General features: G+C 54.2%; 6 protein-coding genes; 3 read left to right on the forward strand and 3 right to left on the reverse strand.

Annotated features, from left to right (window-relative positions):
• Positions 1-164: 164 nt before the first annotated feature.
• GSBLH_T00003108001 (uncharacterized protein) lies at positions 165-1910 on the reverse strand (the record flags this gene model as incomplete). XM_013041781.1 has 6 exons in its annotated part: positions 1813-1910; positions 1712-1781; positions 1586-1680; positions 1106-1553; positions 793-1016; positions 165-764 (listed from the first exon to the last, which is right to left on the reverse strand). Exons 1-6 carry the CDS (start codon positions 1870-1872, stop codon positions 165-167), a joined length of 1497 nt encoding a protein of 498 aa, XP_012897235.1. The 5' UTR covers positions 1873-1910.
• Positions 1911-3376: 1466 nt separating this feature from the next.
• On the forward strand, positions 3377-4693 carry GSBLH_T00003109001 (uncharacterized protein; the record flags this gene model as incomplete). XM_013041782.1 has 4 exons in its annotated part: positions 3377-3487; positions 3518-3592; positions 3623-3811; positions 3847-4693. 4 exons carry the CDS (start codon positions 3377-3379, stop codon positions 4657-4659), a joined length of 1188 nt encoding a protein of 395 aa, XP_012897236.1. The 3' UTR covers positions 4660-4693.
• A 921-nt stretch (positions 4694-5614) lies between these two features.
• Positions 5615-7263, forward strand: GSBLH_T00007112001 (uncharacterized protein; the record flags this gene model as incomplete). Its single annotated transcript, XM_013041783.1, has 5 exons — positions 5615-5709; positions 5740-5990; positions 6021-6100; positions 6132-7181; positions 7246-7263. The coding sequence occupies 5 exons, from the start codon at positions 5615-5617 to the stop codon at positions 7261-7263; spliced, it is 1494 nt and encodes a 497-aa protein (XP_012897237.1).
• Positions 7264-7454: 191 nt separating this feature from the next.
• GSBLH_T00006579001 (uncharacterized protein) lies at positions 7455-8280 on the forward strand (the record flags this gene model as incomplete). The annotated part of the gene is made up of 2 exons (XM_013041784.1): positions 7455-8158; positions 8232-8280. The coding sequence occupies 2 exons, from the start codon at positions 7455-7457 to the stop codon at positions 8278-8280; spliced, it is 753 nt and encodes a 250-aa protein (XP_012897238.1).
• Positions 8281-12673: 4393 nt separating this feature from the next.
• GSBLH_T00003110001 (uncharacterized protein) lies at positions 12674-18302 on the reverse strand (the record flags this gene model as incomplete). XM_013041785.1 has 5 exons in its annotated part: positions 12674-14927; positions 14957-15190; positions 15233-17501; positions 17531-17759; positions 17789-18302. The coding sequence occupies 5 exons, from the start codon at positions 18300-18302 to the stop codon at positions 13527-13529; spliced, it is 4647 nt and encodes a 1548-aa protein (XP_012897239.1). The 3' UTR covers positions 12674-13526.
• Positions 18303-22320: 4018 nt separating this feature from the next.
• On the reverse strand, positions 22321-24087 carry GSBLH_T00006580001 (uncharacterized protein; the record flags this gene model as incomplete). Its single annotated transcript, XM_013041786.1, is given in 5 exon segments — positions 22321-22575; positions 22606-23596; positions 23629-23801; positions 23832-24026; positions 24046-24087. 5 exon segments carry the CDS (start codon positions 24085-24087, stop codon positions 22321-22323), a joined length of 1656 nt encoding a protein of 551 aa, XP_012897240.1.
• Positions 24088-24550: the final 463 nt, after the last annotated feature.

Here is a 24550-nt window from a genome sequence, read left to right on the forward strand (position 1 = left end):
TTCTTCTTCGTTTCGATCATCTTGGACTTGATGTCATCCACCGCCATCGTCGCTTCCTCCTGCAACTTCCTGAAGAACGCTGTCGACTTGAAGTCGTCTCCCTTCGACACCACCACTCCCTTCTTGACGTTCTTCGCCTACTCCTCGCCTCCTTCCCAATCAATCTACCTCCAGCGACTGCTGAACCTTGCGATTCTCCAAAATTCGCTTCGCCTTCTCATCGTACGCCGCGCGTTCGCGCAGTTCGTTCTCCTCCTGCGCCTTCCTCGCTCTCTTCTGCGCCTTCTTCGTCTACCATGCATTCTTCTCGTCTCTCCTACGCGTCTCTCTCGCTCTCTCTCCTCCTTCGCCTTCTCGCTGCTCCCCTTCAGCACGCGCACATCGCTGCTGTAGATCTCCTCGGGGGCCTTCTGCGACTCGCTGCTCACGCTCATCGGCAGCGCCTCCTCCATCGCCAGTGCGGGAGCGGAGCTCGTCACGCTGAGCGTCTTGACGGCCGCTGCGGGCGTGAAATCAGCGTTGCAGAGACGATCCAGCGCCACGCAGATGCGACGGAACAGCACGTCCAGCTCGCGTTTCTTGGCGTCCAGCTCGTCTTTCTTCTTGTCCACGTTGTGCATCTGCTTCATGAACTCGTCCTCGTAGATCTCCGCCAGGCCTTTCTCGCTCTTCTCCGTCGACACTTCCGCAAGCGGCTTCGCGGCGGTTTCGCGAGGCGCGGCTTTGCGAACGGGATCGTCGAAGGCCTGGTCGAGGATTCGTTTCTACGTGAGAAGGGAAGCGGACAAGCACTTTGATGAGCTCTTCCAGCGAGAGCGTGCTCTCAACCGTAGAAACGGGGGCTGAAACGCCCACGCGGTCGACGTCCAGGTCGACTTCGAGGAGTTCGTTTTCTTTGCGGGAGGAGGCGGTGGTTTCGCCTTGGAGCTCCCAGCTGCGCGGCTGGACGAGCGTGGATTCCATCTCGGCGATTTGCTTTTTGAGGGATCTACGATGGAGGGGAGAGAACACGATCACTTTTGCTCCTCATCATCATCATCTTCTTCTTCTTCATTATCTTCTTGTTCTAATGGATTAGATTAAAAAGAAAAATCAAGAATACCACTGAGAGGAGCCATCATATCGATGCCGTCCTCGTCCTCGTCTTCTTCTTCTTCATTGCCGCCTTCCCTCTCTTTCTCGAGCATTTCCTCTTCAAAGTCGCCAAACTTTTGCATTTGCTCCCACAGAGTTTTGTCGTCTAGAGGTTGTTCCACATCGCTTTCTTCCATATGAGAATCAACTTCCTCATCACCATCACCATCATCTTCTTCCTCTTCTCCTTCCTTTTCAGTATCAATATCTTCTTCTTCTTCTTCTTCTTCTTCTTCTTCTTCTTCCTTGCTTTCTTCCGTTTCCTCCTCCATATCACCTTCTCCTTCCTCTTCTTCCATCTCCCCTTCTTCTTTCCCTTCTTCTTCTTCTTCTTCTTCTTCTTCACCACTACTTGTATCTAATTCCACAGTTTCTAAACTCTCCACCATCTTCTTGTAAGCATTCATTAATGGCTCTTGCTAACAATTATTCAACCCCAAAACTACACTACCCTCATTCTAATTTGCTCCCATATTCCTTCCCCATCGAATCCATCCACATACAACTCTGGAAGCTCTCCGAACTGGTTCATTTCCAGTTTCTTGGCTATTCATAACAATTCCAGTCCTATTTCTACCTAAATCAAACAACACTTTCATGACGGCCTTAATTGTCTTTTGGACCTCCTCATCCCCTTTTACAAATCCCTGACCATTGAACCCAATTATCAGAACTTACTTCTGGGTGGTTTACAACCTTCTCCTCAAATTCATCAATAATCTGCTTGTCAATATCCATTTCTTCGTTATTCAAACCGATTGGCTACAAAACCGTAGATAAAAACAGGCTAGATTGAGAAAAAAGCAGTATCTCTGATTTTTGGAATTCAAAAAATTGGAGATTGTTATGTTGTATTTCCAGAAATACATGGTATGGTGGCTTTAAGTATCTCCCTTGACAAGAATGTGTAATTACAACCTATTTGTATGTTCTTACATCTTTTCAAAGAGGCAAGTGTTTGTTAAAGTAGTTTCAATAATAATATTAATGCAAACCACCTTTATTTTGTACTACATTGTGTATTTGTTGAGTAACACTTCGAAATGGATCTATTCCTTTGAATAACTAGTCTGAACAAAGGTACAACAATGTATATCTCAATCTATTCTCTGCCTTACAGTAATCAACGATTTCCAATTTGTTCCATAAAATTGAGAGAATGTGGTATGACAAGAAGAAATATTAAGCCTCTAGTAAATGTACACCCACTATATTCCTCACTACAAAGGACCAACACATTTATTGATAACAACCTATACTGCATAGTTGGGATAACACACCACAACAACGTCATCATACTCAATAACTAAACTCTAAAATCACTAGCACGCCCAAGGAACGAGAAAAAAAACCTCAGGCATAACAACCTTCCTTTCTCTCTCTCATTACACGCTAATCACCTAATACAACACAAGGCAACTATTCTATTCATGCCATACAATTTCACTGTTCTATTTTTCAAAAACAATTTTCCTTAACCTCGTTTAATGAACCTTTCCAGTGTAAACCAATACCAGTCTTATTCTAAAAAGAAAAACGCACTGCACCCATAAACTCCCTATGAAAACGAACGATCCAGACCTCTAAACACACAACAACCAAACTCGATAATTCTCTCATTTCTGACCATCCTAAAAACCAAATCACAACCACATCAATTTTCCCCATAAAACCATGTAGGAGATACAGAAGAAGCAACTCAGGAAACTGTCAAAACGACGATTAAAGCAATCTACAGAGCGATAAGTATTGGTTCCTTGAAGTCAAACGAGTGACAGACAGCACTGACAAGACAACACAAAACCATTCTATTACCCCTATTGATTCCTACTTCAGTGAGGCCACTGGGCAGGCAGTATTTGGGGTACTCACAAGTCGAATCAGGTACTTACCATCGATTAATAATGAATAGAAAATATGGACCAAAAGTTAGGGCATATAAAAGTGAGTTCCGTCCCAATATTTGACATGCTGCATGATAAACAATAATACTAAGAAGTACTGTATTAGTACGTGCTCGTAAGCGTAGGTACTATGTGAAAGCGAGACATTGAACAAAATTCTCATTTCGTGGTAGAATATGGCTGAAGAAGTAAAGAACGTTGAAACTCAGGCTGCTCCTACCAGTAACGAGACCCCTGCCCCTGCTCCTCGCGAGGACTTTGACACAATGACTATCGAAGAGTTGACGAAGTATGTGGAAACCCCGCTCGAAAGAGTGAGTCAGCCGAACGAGAAGGCTATGAACGACAAGTGTGAGGCTATCGACAAGGAAATTTCTGGTTGCTTTGCGCGCATGGAGGAACTCAAGATTGAGAGACAGATGATTTCTGAGGGCTTCAGAATTGAGAGAGTGAGAGTGCTCAGGTCGCTTCACGAATAGGCTGCTCGTATGGAGGATATGGCCGCCCGCAAGGCTCTTCTGGAAAGACGGAACGAGCTCACTGCCGAGTTCAGCGTATTCTAGAGTATCTGCAGTGACGCCTAGACGGGTAAGAGCAAGGCCTCCGCTCTGCGCAGCGAGCTGTCGCAGATCCGCGAGCAGATCAGCAACCTCCCTCACGTTCAGTCCGGCGAGCTGGAGGCGAAGATTATGGAGGCGGAGGAGAAGATCGAGACGGAGTCGATGTCGATCAAGCAGGAGCGCGAGCTGAACACGAAGATCAAGGGATGGAGAGTAGGAGCTGCGGTGCGGTGCGGAGTGACGCGTAGGACCAGCTTCGTCAGGCGAAGACGGTGGAGCCGCTGCTGGCTCGCCGCAAGGTGGTGGAGGAGGAGCTGAAGCTGCTGCAGACGTCGATGGACGAGCTGAAGGGCAAGCTGAACGCTGTGTACGAGAAGCTGGGCGCGAAGAAGGAGAAGAAGGAGGAGAAGAAGGAAGGCGAGGAGGAGAAGAAGGAGCGCGAAGACCCCTACCAGAAGATCAACGACGAGTGGAAGGAGCTGCAGGCGAAGATCGACGCGAAGCGCCAAGAGAAGCGTGAGGTTCGCAACGCGTACTTCGAGCAGAGACGCCAGTACAACGAGTTCTCCTCGAAGAACCGCCGCATGCGCGTGGCGCGCTCGGTGCTGGAGCGCAAGCAGCGCGAGGCCGCGGAGCTGGAGCAGCAGCGCAAGGAGGAGGAGGAGATGCTGAAGCGCCACCCGTTCGAGAAGGAAATGGCGGTGTGCGACGACCTGCTGGTCTACCTGAAGGGCCTGCAGACCAAGACCACGGCGACGCCCGCCGCGGCGAAGCCGGCGTTCCAGGTGCCCGAGGGCATGACGCTGCTGAAGCGCGAGGAGGAGGTGCTGTACGCGGAGGAGCCGAAGAAGAAGAAGAAGGACCGAAGAGAGCGCAAGCAGAAGAAGACCGCGTTCACTCACGATCTCGGAACCCTGCAGTCCTTCGCCATGGTCCATCTCAAGGCCCCCGTCTCGGAGGAGGAAGTCCAGGCCACTGTGGAGCTGGTGAAGGCGCGGAAGGCGTTCTTTGATGCTCTCCCGCGTGGAGCGGATGTGGTTGCGGAATTGGCCAAGCTGTAAGCCGTGTGGTTAAATCGAATGGATTGTTCTATAAGGAGTGTTTGTTGGCAAAACGAGCCTCGCGGCGCGGCGGATCGTTATCTTTTCCGATTTGAAAAGAGATCTCCCGCGGGAATTTGGTGGACCTGGATCATGGCAGTTCCTAAAAAATCGATGGATAGCAATATACAACTGCTTCAAGAGATCAAACTTGTTATCAATAAGTTATTTGATGGCAGTCAGGACATAACGGATAAGTTGACCAGGGTAGATGCGATATGGCCCTGCTAATTTGTAGTACACTATGAAGTCTCCGGAGGACGCCTACATATGTATTATTAGTTGCTTAATCGAAGCTATTATTGATCCGAGTGTTCCTACCGATACGGTGAACCGGATGAAGGTATTTTGTTCTCTGGTTTCCCTGGTCATGCGTAGGAGTATTTGATGGGCGTATTCCGCACACTCTTTCCACGACGTCATCAATCAGAGGCCTGGGTAATTCAGGTGAGCACAGCATGGGGCGTTGAGCGAGTAGGCATTCAGATCCATAGGTTTTCCTCCTGATGACAATCACCTGCAAACAATTTTATTTTGGAGCAACAATGATCTCGACGTTTTAGTGTGGGTGTATACATGCGCCGCCCAGTGTAAGAAGCAGCCAATATGCAATGTTCGTTTTAAGGCCTGCGTCTCAGCGCTAGGAAGCAAAACGCTATCTCACCAGTATATATGACAGCATTTACAGACGTCCGTCCATTCCAGATGATATTTTATTTCGTGTAATTAGCATTGTCCTCCTCTCTCTGCCTCGCCTCACTCCCAGATCCGCGGTCCCTCCAAACTTCTCTCCGATTGCCACTCCGAGGCTGTTTTTCGCATCAGCTACCTCCTCGCTCGGATCGGTCCCAGCTGCTCAGAAGCAGCGCTGAAAGCGATCTTCGGCATTGCCGGCGAGCCCGGCAAAACCCTCGACATGCGCGGGCTCTTCGCCGTTCTCGTCGCCGGCGCCATCGGCGACCCCGCGCAGTTTGAGATGGACAATCGCGGAGCGCAGGCGCGCGAGGCGGAGTAGTCCCGCGGGGATGGTCTCAGTTGTAGCGTGCAGAAGGTGAAGCAGGACTTCCACATCACGGGTACGGAGGGAGCGCAGTGGGACGTGCAGGTGCTGAGCAAAGTGGTGCGGGAGAGCTTCCCCGCGATGGACTTCGGTGAGCTGGTGAAGCTGTTCGACAGCCCCAACATCGAGGTGGTGAGTCCGCAGTGCCTGACCTGGCTGGTGCCGCTCTTCCTGCGGCTGCTGAAGCAGGGCTTCCCGAACGACTGGCTGTACTCGCTGTGGAAGAACAAGAGTGCGAGCGACGGGGGCGAGTGAGGCGTAGGCAGCCAGTGCTTCTTCCTGAGCTTCCTGATCCACATGAGCAAGCGGATCTCCGTGTTCAAGAACTCGCCGCATCAGATCGTAGCGATTTGAGGGGGGCTTGTGAGCGTAGGAGCCGAGCAAGATCGCCGCGGGGGAGTTCGCGTCCTGCTGGACGTCGCTGGATTTGGTCCACGTGTTCATGCAGCTGCTGAGCACGTCGGACTTCGCGCGGCGGCTCTACACGTCGCTGTGGAGCAACGCGCGCGACGTGACGGTGATGATGTACGCGCTGGTGCAGCTGAACGGGCCCTGGGACGAGACGTACATCGACTTCACGGCGTCCGTTCTGATCCAGGAGACCTTGGTGGTGCGGAAGTTCCACAAGGACGCGTTCCTGAAGGAGGTCATGGAGCGGTTTCTGGCGAAGAACGCGAACATGGCGATGACGACGATCATGAAGGCGTACCAGCTGGGCTGGGACCAGATGAACAACTACAACTTCTTCAAGATTCTGTACCAGTCGTGCTGCGATATCCCGCAGTTCGTCACGATGTTTTCGACGGTGCCCGCGTCGCTGGTGATCCGCAATCTGCAGATGCTGGTGCACTTCTCGTTCCTGCACTGTCGAAAGCAGGAAGAGAAGGTGCGCATGGCGATCTTCCAGTACTGGGAGACGGCCGGATGGTACCTCATCGACCTGCTGCTTCCCTTGCTGAACGATTATCTGGACGGGTTTTACGGCGTGATCGACAACTTTTTGGACGCGGAGTACACCTGCGTGTTCCTGCTGCAGTGCAAGAACCAGCTGAACATCTCTCCGGAGCGCGCCAGTCGCATCGAGGACGTGCACAGCAAGATGTTCTCTCCCGGGCGCGAGAACTTCAACTTCGTCGCGTCCCGCATCGACGCGATCCTCTTCGAGACCGGCAATGCGGTCTCGCTCTTCCAGGATCTCCACCAGAAAGTGGTGTCGAGAGGCATTCCGCGCTACGTGGTCGCGAAGGTGGTTCTGCTGCTGCTCCGAAGCATTCTCCCGATCGACGTGCTCTGGACCAATCTGCTCAAGCTCATCAACATGCTGGTCTGCTACAACATGCTCACCCCCGACAGCGTCAGCGAGATCGTCTATAAGCTCATCGCGCTCGCTCCCGAAGTCCCCGACCCCGACTTCCTTCAGCAAGTCCTGGGCGAGTGGTTCTCGCTCCTGCCGGGCCTGCGAATCACCAAGGAGCTCTTCCTGCAAGTGCGCAATCAGAAGCTGACGCTGCTGTCGCAGATCCTGTGGCAGCTCGTGGCGGAGCACCAGCAGCAGGGCGCGAGCTACGCGAACGGCGAGGGAATGGAGATGGGCGACCCCATGCAGGCGCAGATGCAGATGCAGATGCAGGCGCAGATGCAGGCGCAGCGACAGATGCAGGCGCAGATGGCGCGCACGATGGGGGCACAGGACCGCATGCTGTCGCCGACGAACGATCAGCTGTCGGAGCTGCAGAACCGGCAGCGCGAGATCCAGAAGGAGATCGTTCCGGTGACGCGGACGATCGACTACGCGGAGCCGGAAGACCGGCTGAAGGAGCGCATTTCGATGCTGATCAACAACCTGACGGAGATGAATCTGAGCGCGAAGGTGAACGATCTGAGCGATCTGCTGACCAACGACACGGAGAAGTGGTTCGTGGACTTTTTGGTGCGCTCGCGCGTGGAGCGGCAGGACAACTACCACGGGCTCTATCTCTCGCTGGTGAACTACCTCGTGAAGACGAAGGGCCGGGAGCTGTTCAACCAAGTGATCGACACCTCCATCCAGGTGACGCAGGAGCTTCTGACCAGCGACATCAAGGTCCTGAACGAGCAGCACCTCTTCTTGAAGAACATGGGCGGGTGGCTCGGTCTGCTCACCATCGGGCAGGACATCTGCCTCAGCCAGCTGCACTTGAACCTCACCGACCTGCTGCTGAGCTCCTTCTACCACAAACGACTCTGGTACGTTTACGAGTTCGTGTGCTTCTTGCTCCGCGGATGCAAGGAGAGTCAGGTGATCAAGCTGCCGCAGCCCTGGCTGGTCGCTCTGCTCTCGCTGCTGAAGGAGATCTACATGGTCCCGGGCATTAAGGAGCACTTCGCGCGGCTGTTCAAGAACTTTTTGGAGTACATGAAGTACCGCGAGGACAGCATCCAGTTCGTGCGTTCCGACTTGTATCTGGCGATCCCGGACGTGACGGACAATCAGGACTTCAACCCCAACGCGTCGCAGAGCGACGTCTATAACTACTTTTTGAAGAACTACCCGCAGCTGAAGGATCTCCAGGCCAAAAGCCACGGCTTGCGCGATCTCATGAACAAGGAGATCCGCGAGTTCGTTCCGCGGAGATTCCAGCCGCATTCCATGCCGATGAACAGTGGAAACGGCGGCTACTACAACAACAACAACAACAACAACAGCAGCAGTAATAATAATAATAATAATAGTAATAGTGGTAATGGCAACAACAACAATAATAATGGCGGCAACAACAACAACAACAACAACAATGGAGGGAGCAGCGGTAACAACAACAACAATGGTAACAACAACAATGGCAACAACAACTACGAGATGCAGCAGCAGGGCATGTCGGCAGGGGAGATGAACATCAGCAACCTGGTGCAGAGTTTCATCCGCGAGATCAACCGATTCCACGTCTTCGACAATCTGGCGATCATGGTGTTCGAGTCGGTGTACTCGATGTTCCTCCGCGATTTGGTGCAGGTCCAAGACAACCAGAAACTGGAGGGCTACCTCAAGAACGCGGCGCTCTCGCTGATCGACAGCCTGCTCCTCATCCGCGTGGCCGACTGGGAAGCCAGACTGCTCGACCTGCTCAACGTGATGTATCGTCGCCAGGGCTGGAGCCTGGAGGAGTACTTCAAGTGGGTGCAGATGTACGCCGAAGTGGTCTACCAGAACATCAAGCTGGGAATGCACGATCTCGTCTACCAGCACATCAAGACCCGCATTCTCGACGTTCCGCGCGAGTACTTCACGGCCTCCAAGAACGAGCGAAGCCCCGCCGCGAGCGGAATGACGGGGAACATCGTGAGCAACACGCAGCAGGCGCTGTCGAAGAAGTTCCACGACCTGGTGAGCGAGGCGGACATGACGGAGAACGAGAAGATCTCCAACGGCGAGCTCACCGCCTTGCAGGAGTCGCTGTACTCCCCGAACGCGGGGAACAGCAACGCGCTGACCTTCCAGGACGTGGTCCTGAGCCAGGAAGCGCTGCACGACTGCTTCATCAACATGTACTACCAGTACATCGCGCGCGAGCTGAACTTCTTCTTCGATCTGGCGCAGAACGCGGAGCAGATGGGCAACGCGAAGCTCGAAGACGCCCTCGCCTGCATTAGCCGCCTCAAAGAGAACGCCAAGCTGGAGACCCACATCCCCGAGCAGGACAAGCGCATCGTCGAGCTGTTCGTCAAGAACATGGCGCAGCCCAAGGTGTACACGAACTTTTTAGTGTTCGATCTGGTGATGCGGATCGCGCGCATCCTCGTCGAGAACAAGTTCCCCAATCTCCCGCAGTACATCACGGCGCAGTTCCACGACATCGCCGCGCAGATCAAGCCGATGCCGCAGTGCATCCCCGCGGTGGTGACGCTGGCGGCCAATCAGCTGCTGGATCTGGGGAAGCTGGACGAGATGCTGCGGAGCTTCCTCACGTGCGGGTTCGCGAACTATTCGATCAAGCTCTTCGTCTTCCTGGTGATCATCGACCTGGTCTTGATGCGGGAGCTGGTGACGATGGACCAGCTGCCGTTCACGATGGAGACGCTGGAGAAGCTGGCGGCGAGCGAAGACGGGAAGAAGGAGTTCGACGTGGAGGGGAGCCGGATGTCGGTGGTGAGCTTGGTGGAGTCGCTGCGCAAGAAGCAGAGCTTGCTGGCGCTGCGCGTGCACGTGAACCAGACGCTGGAGAGCGACGTGTGCAAGATGCTCCAGCAGAAGATGGACTCGTTCGTGCAGTGGATGAACAGCGAGTCGGACGTCCTCTACTACCCCGAGCGCATGGACGAGCTCGTCGAGCTGGTGGACAGCGTGGTGCAGTCGATCGGCGACGACGGCGCCTCGATCACCTTCTACCTGCTTCTCTGGAAGTCCATGCAGATCTACCTCACCAACTTCAACGATCCCTACCGCACCGCCAACTACATCTGCGACCTCGTCATCGTGCTCTTCGGCATCCTCGTGCACCGCGAGGCCCCGCAGAACCGCGTGCTCGTCTTCAAGGCGCAGCTCGACGTCGTCCAGGCGCTCCTCTTCGAGATGCACGACCTCAACATCCGCAACTTCTACCCCTTCTTCTTCCTCCGCATCCTCGCCGGACTCTTCAAAGAGGTCGTCGTCGCCGAGCCCGAGCCGCCCGTCCGCACCGAGCTCGCCCAGCAGTTCTGCGCGCTCCTCCTCGCCGTGAACCCCACCGCCTGCCCCGCGTTTCTCTTCTCCTGGCTGCAGCTGCTCACGCGGCCGCAAGTTCTCCGCGTGCTCATCGCCGAGAAGACCGCGCCGCTCGTCTCCCTCGCCGGCGACCTGGTCGTCTCCCTCTTCTCCCTCATGCGCACGCCCTTCGCCCAGTTCCTCTGCAGCTACACCAGCAACGGCCTCTCTATTCTCTCCCTGCTCCGCGGGTCCTTCCCCGGCTTCCTCGCCGCGCGCTGCTCCCTCCTGCTTCGCTATCTCCCGCAAGAAGCGCGCCGTTGCGTGCTCGACGACGTCCCGCCCGAGTTCAACTTCGAGCTCTCGGGGCAGGACCGCGAGGCCTTCTTGGCGCGCGTGCTGCCGCTTCGCGCCGAGCCGGTGATGGCGTACGTTGAAGAGCTGGATCGCCTGGGGCTCACCGAGGCCGCCGAGGCCGTGATGCGCGAGAAGGCGGCGATGAACGCGATTCTGCGCGCCGTGTTCGATCACAGCGCCGCGGTGCTGCGGTTCGTGGTGATGTTCTGGATCATGGAGGAGGAGCGAGTGCAGAAAGCCGCGGGAAAGAACGCTCCCGCGCAGAGCGCGGCCGAGTGCATCGCGCAGTTGCTGCATAGTGTGCAGCATGACATGCAGCTGATGGGATTCGTGATGGCGTGTCTGCTAGATTATGTGCGATTCCCGTGCAAGGAGACCAAATTGTACCTGCGGACGCTGATGGCGCTGGTGGGGCAGATGAGTCCGGAGATGAAGCAATGGGTGATGCAGCAGCTGATCAAAAAACCTCTTTTTAAGTATTTCGAGCTGAAACAATTTGGTTATTGAATGAATTGGTAGTTTTGTTTGCGCTGTTTGTTGCATTTCGCGATTTGTTGGAAACAGGGGAAGGAGGGATCGCAAAGCGATGTTTTTGTGACAGTGGTTGGGGGAGGAATGAACAATGGAGGGTATCGTTCTATTTTGTGAGTGTTTGCTGTTGTCGGATTGAGTTTTTTATTTTGTTCTGTAACTCTTGCTTACCAAACACGTTTCGTCAGTATCACAAGTCTATCGGTGCCTTTTATATTCAACTCCTTTTCTACGCAACGGATTCTCCTACCTTCCAAAACGAATTGCGCACAACACACATACCTGCCTACTCCACTCACTACCGAATGACTTCAACAAACACTCCGCCAAAAGAAAAGGGCATGCAAAATCAAGCGGTCTGGTACGCAGGAACCGAACGGTCGATGTAGTTAACATCAGCGAGTCCCTTCAAAAACGAAATGCGACCAGTGGAGGAGAAGCGTACGTAGCCAGCTCCGAAAGGAAGCTGGTTCTTGCAACGAACACACAGCGACAGGCGAGAACGTCTTTGGCAAAGCGAACAGGGTGGAATAGGAAACATCATGTTAATCGCATACATGGAAGCCACGGTAAAATCATTAAGAGTAAACGAGCCAACACAATAGTTGTTGATGTAACAGCAAAAGGTAATCGAAAAGCCGGGCTGGATGTGATTACTGATCTCGAATTGCCACACACTCTGCATGAAACCCTCAAGACTTTGACCATGGGTTTCAACACTTTGTGAAATGCCATCGTGTGTAGAGAACATCATATAGCGTTCATTGGTTTCTTGTAGAGTAGAATATTCAGAAGCAATGGATGGAAAAGGAATCGAAAAGGCTCGAGCTTCTGGGCCGAGCGGGAAAAGATGAGGTACCTCAAAGGAGGAAATGAAGCGAAGGTTAATACAGTAGACACGGACAAAATAATAAAGGTACTCATAGAGCCTGCGATTGCAGGAACCTCGGATGGTCAGAGTTGAAATGAGATGGCCATATTTACGAAGGTTGCCATACAAGCAGTCTAGACTCACTTCGTCAAGATTAATAATACAGTGCTCCCAGAGGTTCTTCTGGGAAACAATATTTTCAAAACTGAGGGTAAAAGGTAAATGTCAAACGTACTAATTACTGGTACAACTGACCTGATACAGCGATTGATTGTCGAGATAGGACATTACCCGCAGAATACTGTCAAACCCAAGCGTCGGGAAAGAACATTCGTCATGTGCATCCTTCGCTGTGGGCGTGTCTGACACGTATCCCATGAGTACCATCAACCGCTCTCGAATCCGCATAGCAAAATCTAAAAAAAATAGTTAAGCTAGTTTATTTCCCGTCTTCTGATTGGTCCATTCTCACATGTGTCATCCCAACAAACAAGCGCTCAAAACGATACGTGTATAATATAACTACAGCTCCATGTCTTCCCCATCGGCATTCTCTGCGATCGGAGCATTCTTGCGGCGCGTCACGCGCATCCTTTTCCGCGCGCTCTCCACGCGGCCGCCCTCCTTCTCCGCGCGTTTGTCGTCTTTTCCCGCAGTCTCCGTCGCGCTCTTCCGCTTCGACGGCTTGGTTTCGGCATCATGCTCGTTACAAATAATGAACTTACGAACGAGCGTCTGGTGCGGAATCGTGCTGAGACAGCTCGCGTGGAACGCGTTCGGACACTTTACACACACCAACAACACTTGATTCAGCGCATTCTTTCCACAGAGCCTGCAATAATGCCGCGGGCATCGGAACATGCAGGGATGCTGCTCCTCATACCGCACGAAGCGGTCCGCCGCCTTCTGCACGCACGACATGTGATAGAAGCATCCGCAGTTGTGCTGCGCGCATTTAATCAGCGGCTCGTCGATCTGGTACAGACTGCGATCCGCGTCGATCACTCCGCCCGATCCGAACAGCGTAATGAATTGTTCGATGTCGTTCACGCGGAGCCACTGCTCGTAGAACGCGAAGCTCCGCTTCTTGCCCTTCCCCACCGCGTCTCCCTCCTGTCCGCGTCGATGGCAGAGGAAACACTCGCGCTGCTTGGTCACGCAGGCGCGGCACTTCCACTTGCTCGGCGCCTGCTTCAGCCCCACGCAGCCCAAATGGAACTGCCGGCAGCAGCGACCCGCGCACGCGATCAGCTGGTGCTCTCTCTCCGGACCCTCCTCGCGATAGCAGCGGAAGCACATGCCCTGGATCGTGTCCGGAGCTTTCGTCGGCGCGCTCAGCAGCAGATCGTCTACATCGAATCGTGGAATCGTGGAAACCGGGTCGTTTGGTGGTGCGTCGGCGGAAGCGGAGCGTCTCGAGCTGCTCGATCCAATGAAACATCTGCTGCGCGAGCTTCTTGCCGAAGACGGTGGGCATTCCGGACGCGGTGACGAGGATTCGATTCACGGTCTCCGCTTCGTGCAGCGCGTACTCGCTCGTGTTGTCCTCCCGCAGCTCCTCGGAGAGCTCGTTCACCAAGAACTCCAGATCGCGCGTCCATGTGAGCACCAGCGCGTGGTCCTCCATGTAATGCGTGTCCTGCAGTCGCTTCCACAGCGTGTCCGCGTCCGGATGGTTCAGCATTTTCTCCCAGAACTCGGGGTCGTTCAGCTCGATCTGCGACGCGTTCGCTTCCGGATTGAACTGCCGCTTCGTGTAGATCGTACCGCCCCCCGCGGGAGACCCTGCAGCATGCGGGTTGGCCGCGTCCTCGCGGGGATCCGCAGCATGCGGCGCGATGGCCTACATCAAAGAGAGAAACCGTGGAAACGGAGTGTGTCCCCGCGAGAATGGCGTCGAGATCCAAATCGAAATCGAGCGCGTCGGTATCGGCGTCCTCCATAACGCACTTGTACAATCCGCGACGCAGCATCTCCTCCACTTCGTTCTTGCTGCGTCGCAGCGGGTTCAGCTCGTCCTCCAGCGTCCGCTGCTTCGTCCGCTTCCGCCCGCGGTGTTTCTTCGGAACCACAACCGGCGTTTCGGGGATGTCGTAGTCGCACAGCGCCTCCGGTTTCTCCGTGGCGATCGACGGATCGTCCTCCAGCGTCGCCTTCGTGTCCCGCGAGTCGTCGCTCTCCCCGCGGGGAGAGTCCTCCTCGTCGTTCGGCAGATCTTTGAGCCGGCTCCGCTCCTCTCCCAGCGAAACCGACTCGATTTCCATCGCGTCGTCGCCGCCGATTCGTTCCGAATCCACCGCGGAAATCGTCGATTCCTCGGGCAACACCGAGTCTTCCCGCGCGGCTCCCGCGGTTCCCGCGGGTTTCTCGCGGTCCAGGACGACGGACTCGATGGCGAGCTTGCGCGAGGCGCGCTCGAACATCTCGTACTCGTAGGTGTTCTGCGTGAGCAGGCGGTAGACGGAGACTTCCTGCTTCTGCCCGATGCGGTGGCAGCGCGCCGTCGCCTGCGAGTCGTTCTGCGGGTTCCAGTCCGAGTCGTAGATCACCACCGTGTCGGCCGCGGTTAAATTGATGCCCAACCCGCCAGCGCGCGTGGAGAGGAGGAAGATGAAGCAGTCGCTGTCCTCGCGCGAGAACGCGTCGATCGCCGTCTGCCGGTCGTTCCCCTTCGTCTGCCCGTCGATCCGCGCCACTTTGAACGCGCGCAGCTGGCAGTACTCCTCCAGGATGTCCAGCATTTTCACGAACTACGATCGACCACGCACCGCGGGAATACCTGGCTGAAGATCAGCACGCGGTGCCCTTCCGACTGTAACCGCGGGAGAAGCTTGTCCAGCAGCACCATCTTCCCCGAGCACGACACGATGGGCGGCAAAACCGCGGAACCCGAAGACGCCGAGGATCCCGCGGTTTCTTCGCCCTCCGCGGTTTTGCCGCCATTTTCGCCGGCTTGCTGAGCCTGCTGAGCCTGCTGAGCCTGCTGAGCTTCGAGGGCGGCCTGTTCTTCCTTCTCGCGAACGCCCTAGAGATAACCGCGGGGAGAGGAGGGTACCTTGATGAGGAAGGGGTGGTTGCAGACCTTGCGGAGCTGCGTCTCGATGTGCATGAGGGAAGGGACCGTGGACTTCTTGCAGCCCTTGTAGAGGAAGCTGCGGTTGCGGTCGTAGATGGCTTTGTAATACTGTTTCTGCGTGGTGGTGAGCTGCATGACGATGATGGTCTCCTGCTTCCGCGGGATACTCTTCTCCACGTCCTCCTTGACGCGTCGCAGCATGCAGGAGGCGAGTAATGCGCGCAGCTTCTCGACCTGCTCGTTGGACCGCAGATCGCCGAACGCTTCTTTGAACCGCGCCATGGTCCCCGCCTCCTTCACCTCGATGAAGTTCAGCAGCGGCCAGAGCTCGCCCGTGTTGTTCTGCAGCGGCGTGCCGGTGAGCAGCAGCTTGTGCTCGGTCTTCACTTTGGAGATGAACTGCATGAACTTGCAGTTGTTGTTCCGCATGCGGTGCGCCTCGTCCATCACCACGCCTTCCCACGCGATGTCGCCCAGCACGCCCCAGTCCTTCATCACCACCTCGTACGTCGTCAGCAGCACGTTGAACTTGTACAGCCCGCGCGCTGGCAGGCCCTTGAAGAACCAGTTGTACGCCTGGATGAGCTGACGCTCGTCCTTCCCCTTCCCCTCGCTGTGGTAGCAGCAGACGCGGATCGACGTCCACGTCGCGAACTCGCGCAGCCAGTTCTTCAGCGTCGACAGCGGCGAGATCACGAGATACGGGCCCTCCTGGTTCTCCACCGTGATGAAATGGTGCAGCAGAGCGATCACTTGGATCGTCTTCCCTAAGCCCATTTCGTCGCCCAGGATCATTCCTTCGTGCGCCCGCCACTTCTCGACCATCCAATTCAAACTCACCACTTGGTAGTCCCGCAGCCGCAGATCGTTTTTGTACGTCGGGGACGACTCGTACCGAGAAAAGCTCGGCCGCATCGGCAATGCCGGAGGCGGCGGCAGCAACGCGATGGGAGCGTTGAGACGACTCGGCTTAAACAGCATGCACATCAGATCGTCCACCGTCACGCTCTTGCGCGCGCAGCTCTCCGCGAACGCGCGCTTCTTCGCCCGGTTCAATGCGATCATCTTTGTCGACGGCACGATCGACTGCCCGCGGGAAGACGCCGGTTTCTTCGCGCTCTCCCTCTCCACCTTCACCTCCACCTTCACACTCTCTTCCTCTTCTTCTTCTTCTTTGATCGGCGTTTCTACGGTTTCCATGGTTTCTCCAGTTTCTCCTTCTTCGCCCTCGTCTTCTCCTTCTCCTTCTCCTTCTTCTTCTGCTTCCTCTGCTTCTTCTTCTTCTTCTTCTTCTTCTTCTTCCATTTCATTCCCTTTTGTTGTTGTTGTTGTTGCTGCTGCTGGTTCCCCGGTTTCCCCAGTTTCCCCTTCTCGAGGCTCCGTCGGCACAGGCGAGGCTCCCGATTCGGAAACGGGGGTTTTCTCGGCTGCGACCTGTGGATTGAAAGCGAACGCGCTCTTGGAATTGAGAATGGGCAGCACGCACTCCGCCGAGCTGCCCAGATTGTTCACTTCCAACACGAATTTATTCCCGTTCCGCAGCTCCGCCGCGCAGGCGCGCAGCCCGCCGAAATTCTCCACGGTGTTGTCAATCACGCCGATCACCATGTTGCGCACCGCGTACCCCGCGGGATCGATCTCATGATCATTATAGATCACTGTTTTCATCACGTCGTTCAGCGAATAACTCGCGTCCAGCCCGGCTTCCTGCACCGCGCGCACCTCCTCCAACCCCACGCTCTGCACGTACGTCAGCTCCACTTTCCCCGGCAGCGGCGCCGCAATCGCGGGGGGCAGCACCACCGGCTTCTTCTCCGCGAGCGACGGCGCGATAACCGCGGGAGGGTCGTAGGAAACGCCGTCGATGACGCGGAAAATCACGGTGCGGTCCTGCTGGTCGGCTTTGGCGGGCTCTTCGGGGAGAAGGGAGCACGTGCCGATGGGTCCGAACCCGGAACAGTATTTCATGGCCTGCTGGAAGTCGAAGTCGCTGGAATAGAGTTTCTCGCTGTGCGTGGCGGGCGGGAACGGGGAAATCTCGAAGATCTCGTCGCGCTTGGAGGGCTTGGCGCCGCCGGCTGCGCGTTTGGAGGGCTTGGGATCGGGTTTTTGTTCCTCCTGCACGCCGAGCAGCACGTCGACGTCGCTCTCGTTCAAGTCGAGCTCGGGGTGGCTTCGCACGTACTCGGACAGCCAGGGATGGCAGGCTTTCAAGAACGGATCGAGTTGCGTGTTGGCGCGCGCGATTCTACCCTTCACGGCCTTCCCCGTTTCCACTTTCCAAGCTCGGGATAGGTCTTATCGACCCAGTGTTTAAGCTTCTGCAGCATCTGCTTGGTGTCTCCGCAGTACTTCCCGTTGACCCAGAGACTCAGCGAGCTCTGCGCGAACCCGCAGAACGTCGCGATGTCCAGCTGCCTGCAGTTGCTCAGCACCATCACGATGTTCAGAATCCGCCGCCACACGCCGCCCAGCGGCGGCCGATACCCGTTCGCCTTCGCCTCGTCTACACTCAACCGCCTCCCTCGCGCCCACTCCGGTCCACTACCGGCACGTTCGGGTCGATACACATCCGCAGCTTGTTCCGACGCCGCGGCGCGTCGATCTTCCGAGGACGTCCGCGCTTCCCCTTCGTGATTTGCTGCACCACCGGCACCGACGTCGGGTGGTCTGGCGGCGGCCGAGGCAGGAACAGAGCTACCCTTAAAACGGAGAAACGGGGAAACAGAGGTAGTTCTCGGGGAGATAGTCGCCGTAGAGAGCGAGTAACCGCGGGGGAATGGTGTTGTAGTCGACGAACTGCTGGATCTTCGCGTCGTCCTACGTGGAATTCGATCGAAGCGGGTACGTTGATGTCACATGCGCGCTCCCACGTGGCGTCGCTCAGACTCAGGTCCATCCACTTCACGAAATAGATTCGTTCGTACTGATAGACGCTCCCGCGGATATCCGGCTCCACCTGGCCTTTCGCGGATTTGGGCGGGTAGAACCGCGAAATGTCCTTGTACAGGTGGAGAAACGGGTTTTCGCCCGCCAATTCGTCCAGCATATTCCCGCGGATCGGCTCCTTCTCTTCGGGCTCGCCGAGGCGCTGTCGCCAGGTGGGCGGGAGGTTCTGGATTTTGACGGCGCGCGGGATTTCCTCTTCGGGACCGAGAAGACGCCAGCCAGTGAGGTAGAGAGCGGGATTGATTTCGATGATGGCGTCGGCGCAGTCGATGACCGAGTCAACGAGGAAGTTCTCGCTGGGAACTAAGAGAATCTCGGTGTTGGGGTCCTCGTCGGACTCTTGGAGACGTTTTAGGAAACGGTTCACGACTACATTCTTTTTGAAGTTGAACAGATCGAGCTGCTGACGAGTCACCCATTCCAGATGCAGATAGGAGATTCCTTTGTGCTTCAGTGCGTAATCAAACCCATCCGACGAGTTGGGATTCGGGCGACGTCCACAGATTCGATCAATGTCATCCACGCTACTAGAACATAGAAAAGAATTTAAAAATATACTGGGAAAAGGGAGTGATATTTGCTACAACCAAATCGCCCTCGATTGGCGTTTGGAATTCCTCTTCCTTTATCTGCTGCATTTCTCGCAAAATTGTGCTTTTATTCTTTGAGCCTTTCTTCCTTCCTCGTTTTGATTTCGTCTTTGTTGACAGAGAACCTCTGGACTTGCTTACATGCTATGATTCAATATTTATGCAAAGAGATTACATCATCAGACCCATAATCGGAAAGGTCATCCTCATAATCGTCAGCCATCGATTCTCTACTTCTAAATAAGCAATTTTCAATAATACGGAATGTTCTATTGTTCTTTGTGATTCTTACCCCTGCGTGTGTGTCGTCGTGCTGTAATATGCTATTATTGTTACACTCTTATGCGGCTATCACATATTTTTGATATACAGCAGAATAAGTAGAACTAGGAGGAAAACAAATCGAATCATGACGGAGAGACATATTTGAAACGAGATTAATCTTGTTGTCACCGTCGACACTTTCTGCAAAGGATTCTAGCTCTCTGATATTAGGCAAATCGATTTTGCAATTTAGAAACAATGAAAACTCAGATTTTTTCATTTTTCACCATTATTTCATTCCCAATTTGTAAATTATGATTGGAGATGGGAGGAATGTTGCTATTCATTCCTGTTTGATGGGAGACTACCCTTCTGTCTATTTTCATACTGGGGACGAACCTGGATATTTGAAAGGTTTGACAGTTGATGAAAACTGGAGAACAACAAATTTCGATGTGTTTCAGCTGAACTTTTCGCCAAGTACGATTCGGAGTTTTTCGGAGCGCCCGATTATAATTCCCTTTACAGATATCGCGTCGACAGTGTTGGATACTGTTTTTTTATTTTGGCTTTTGTCCTTATCTCGTAGTCCGATCAAATGACAGAACTTCTCTCTACGCGTTTTCCTTTTGCTATCGGAGATTTGTTGCCCTCTCCGTTTGCCGCTGAGTTTGTCTATGCCTCTCCCCAAGATTGCTCGCTTTACTCCATCGATAAAGGAACGACAACTCGCAGCATTCACATTACTGACACTTCCTACATTCAAACAAATCCCGTTTCTTTGCAATCTTCCTCAAATCCGCTCGTTTATTACCTCTCTCACCCAGACGGAATTCGTATCTGTGATTTCCGAAAGAAGAAATCGAGTGTTCTCACTCCGGCAGAGCGCTGCGTCTTTTTGGAGCGAATCGACGAGGACTGGAACACGTTGATCGCCTGCTTCGAAGACGAGATCAACGTGATTGACATTCGAAATCCGAAATCGTTGCTGCTTCATTGGCGCTATTCCGGTCAAATTCGAAAGATCGAATGTCGTCGCTGTCCTTCTGAATATAATATCCACTGTTTGAGTCGCAGCGATTCAATTCGAATGTGTGTTTGAGTTTCGTTAACTGCGTTCACTTTTGCTGGCTTGCGTTCAGCAACGAAATCAAACGCAAATCCTCGGAAATACTTTCCATCGAGGAGTTTTCGACTTAGAAAGCGAGCAGATTCTTCCTGTGATCCCCACGCTTCACGACGATGCGCTTCAATTAATCCACGTCTCTTCCGTGGCGTTTTCTTTTACTCTTTGAAAGGATAGGAGCCGTTTTCGTTCACGTCGTTTCCGAGCATCCAGCCAGTTCCTTCGGAGCACGATCTCCATCCCGTCTGCTCGTTAATGACGATGGGCTGGGCGTCGCGAAACAAACTCTCGCTGGACCTTCTGAGCACTTCCACGAACGATTCGATGCAGCACGTGTAGAAGCCAAGAGAAAATGTTGAGCGACTAGATTTTGCTATGGGAAAACGAGTCGACAGTGGGAACCGTTCGTTCAGCTGCTTCCTGAAACGAAAAACGAGAATTTGTCGATCAATATCGATCGATTGCTGGTTCCGAAGACCGACGCAGAGGCCGATCTGAGCTATTTGGATTCTTTAATCGAGGGTGGATTGCTGACGCAGCCGATTTCGATCTCCGAAATTCGCGAGCAGTTGAAACTCCGCTTTGGCGTTTCGATTTCGGAGGATCGGATTGAAATGTGGCTTCGCGAACGTGGAATGCAGCGGTTTGTGAGTTCTGCGTTAGAGGAAGAGTGTTGTCGATTCGATGGAACCGTGTGGATCGATCCTCGTCGCTACGACGAATTCACAAGTCCGTACAATTCATCGGAACACCAACTGGACAAGAAACGAATCGAAAAACTCGAGAAATTGTGGAATGCAGAGTCAACAGACAAGAAACAATAATAATAATAAAGATATTTTTGATAAACAAACAAACAAACAAACAGATAGACAGACAGAATCGATGTTACAAACCTTGTTTTCTTTAATCACTCTCTTGTTCCAGCAGTTTTTCTTCGCCCGATTCGATTTCGAATTCCATTTCTTCTTTCCCGGGAATTCCGTCCATTGCAAACGCTTCTTCGCTGTTGAATCGCTCCACCACCATGAATTCTTCTTCTTCTTCCGCCGCGTCGTCGCTCGAAACAAACGTTTCTTCGTCATTCCCCGCGGTTCTGGGAGTGCCGGCTTTGGGCGTTTCGCCCAGATTCGGGGAATCCGCGGGTTTCGCGGGGGAATTCAAATCCGAAAGTCGCGATCGATCCGCCTTTTTAATCGCGGTACTGAAAACCGCGGGACGCACCGACTCGGCCGATTTCGGCACTCCGCACTGCACAGAGACCGGAGAAACCGGAGAAACCGGGGAAATGGAGTCGATGGGATGAATGAATTCGGCGGGACTCAGCGAATCCGCGAGATTCAAAGAGGGAAGCGAGTGGATCGACTCGGAAGGATCCGATGATTCAGGGAATGGCAGAGGCGCCTCGGAACGATTCGCCGAGGACTGCGTGGGTCCCTGTGGATCCGCGAGAGGCTCCAATGGCTCCAATGGTGATAATGATTTCAATGATTTCAATGATTTTGATGATTCCAATGATTTCAATGATTTTGATGATTCCAATGGGTTGTCGATGGGCGTTTCATTCGCAACCTCCGGTTTCTCCATCGGTTTCTCTGGTCGCGGGGATTCCTCTGGTTCCAAGGGCTCCGCTGCCTTGGGCCGATTCACCTTTTTAATCGCGGTGCTCGGCACTCCAAAACTAGACGCTTCCCTCGCTTCTCTCGCTTCCCTCGCTTCCCTCGCTTCTCTCGGCTTCTCGGCCTCCGGATCGGGATTCTGGCTGGGCGTTTCTTCGATTGGCCCACGCATGGGAGTTTCATTCACCGTATCCTCCGCTTCTTTCGACGGTTCCGCCAATTCCTTCACCAATTCCCCGAGTTCTCTCATGGGTTTCCCAATTTCCCCAGTTTCCCCGAACTCATCCATCGGTTTCTCCATTTCCCCGATTCCGTCATTCTCGCTCTCTCCGCTCTCTCCGCTCTCTCCCCGTTTCCCCGTTTCCCCGTTTCCCCGATCCGGGTGGTCCCTGCGTAGTGCGTCCAGTTCCTCGTTCATTTGGTCGTTCATTTCCCAGACGGTCTGCAGCGGCAGCGTCATTTCGGCGTCGAGTTCGTAGATTCTCTGCAAATATTCCTTCGCTTCTTCGTATCCGTTGTTCAGTTCCAGCGCCTACCTCTCAGGTTTCCACGTTTCCCTACTCGGAAGAAGCAGAACCGCGCCTTGGCCAGCTGGCGGAGCTCGAAGAGGCAAACCCCGCGGTTAAACCAGGACGCGTGGTGCTCTCCGCACATCCGAATGGACTGCAGAAACAGTTCCGCGGCTTTTTCGTACTCCCGCAGCGCCAAAAAGAACCGCGCGATGTCGAACAGCACGTCATGATACGCCTGGAACGGATACACGAACGCCGCCAGCTACGCGCGATCCCCGCGACTCTCGCCTACCTGCTCGAGCTGGAGTTTCAGATCGCGCAGATCGACGCTCTGATTGGCCAAAACTCCCTCCGACTTGACCAAAAACGACCGGAATTGCCAGAGCGAGTCGGAATCGCTCTGCGCCAATCGCAGCAGAAGCAGCAAAAGCCGCAGCGAAAGCATCGCCTCGCTGCACAGCGACGACTCCAGCAGACTGATCGCTTCCGGCGACCCGCAGTCCGACCACTGACGAAACGCCCAGCGCGTCCGACGAAGCGATGAAACGCCCTGACCGAAGCTCAGCAGCGCGATCACGAAGTCCCCGCGGTACTGCGAGTGCGCCACGAAACCCCCGCCGTCGCGGGCGAGGAGGGAAAGCAGGTCGAAATTCACGGGGATCCGCACGTCCGCGCCGAAACTCACGAACGGTTCTTTTGCCGCCAAAACTTCGTCGCGGTGAATCACGCCGCGATCTCCCGCCAAAATCAACGCCTTCCCCGCGGACCAGCACAACACCCGCGATAAAAGAGAAACCGCGGTTATCGGAACGACGATCGTGGTGCCGATGTAATCGGCGAAGTGGTCGGAGAGCAGTTTCGCGGGGATTCGGTCGTAACCGAGGTCCCAGGCCGAGTCGAATTCCCGCGGGAAACTCCACTTGAGTCTGGATGTGAATGGGGAATCGGGGAAAAACTGGAGGTTGCGGAGAATGAGGGGGTCGGAGGGGAAGTATTCGTACTGCGTGGAAAGGAGGGAGATAACCGCGGGAGCGAAGCCGGTGGGGCGGACAGCAAGAACGTCCTGTTTTAGGCAGCTGAGAACGCTGTTGAGGATGAGGAAGGGTGGGATGTGGAGCGTATTCGCGGAGAGGGTTTGGCCGGAATAAACGCAGAGGAGGTCGGAAGGGTTGTAGACATCGAAGAGGGCGATGTCGAGGTAACCGCGGTCGATGAATTCTTTGAGCAGTTCGTTGGTTTTCCACCAGGAGAGAATGTGGGGGGAGCAGTCGGTCATGACATATCTTCGAATAAAAAATACATTGTGGACGACTACAAAAACGGACATTGGTAAGGGTCCGGCCAGAGATGTCGCATCGATAGCAGGTATTTCACAATGTAAAAACCCAATCTACCATGTCCAGCACCGACATCCACAATAATCACCTTCTCGCCGAGAGAAGGAGTCCACATATCACGAATATAACTTAGAATCACATTGGAATAAGACTAAAGTGCACAGGGCAACGAAAACGATACTTTGGCTAGATAGGAGGAAGAGAAAAAACTGAGCGGAAGGTTTCTAAAAGCCCACTCACGTATCGAAGCAGATGTGTAGTAAGACTGCTGCAACTCCCAAAGCTTTGAGGACATGAGCCGCACGTCCTTCTCGATGCAATATTCTCGTTGGAAAGTCGATTCATGTGTTGGCTGCGAATCTAACGGAATCGTCTTCTACACACTCATTTCACACGCCCAGCAGCACTCTTTCCGCTATATCAACGATGTTTCCCATAAATCGCTTCTTCGGAGAGAATAAAAAAACCTAATGAAGGTGTGCAACAAACAAGCCCCATCAAACATCCGAAAGAGAAGTAAACGCATTGTCATTCTGCATTTTCTCCACACCAGTCACAACGGCCGGAGTGGGAATTACCTTCTCTTCCTTGCTCGCCGCCTCTTCGCAGGCTCCTTCCGCTCCACTCTGCGTCTTCTTCTCCCGCACCGCCCAGAAATCCACTTTGAACTCGGGGTCGCGCATCTCGAGATCTCGCTTCACTCTCCTCGCCGTTTCCTCCGAATTCAGCAGAACCAGCAGTCCGCTGCGCGGCAGCCACGCCCTGATCTTGTAGAGGTTCGCGGGCAGGTAGGGCTGCAGGTACTCCAGCAGTCCGCTCTGCGTTTTGCAGGATCCTTGACAATCATGGATGAAAAGCGTACAGTAGTCGCGCTCCGTCGCGTTCCGCGGGAGCGGCTGC

Source organism: Blastocystis hominis (assembly GCF_000151665.1).
Source record: "Blastocystis hominis, Singapore isolate B (sub-type 7) whole genome shotgun sequence assembly, scaffold_25".
Taxonomy (NCBI): domain Eukaryota; class Bigyra; order Opalinata; family Blastocystidae; genus Blastocystis; species Blastocystis hominis.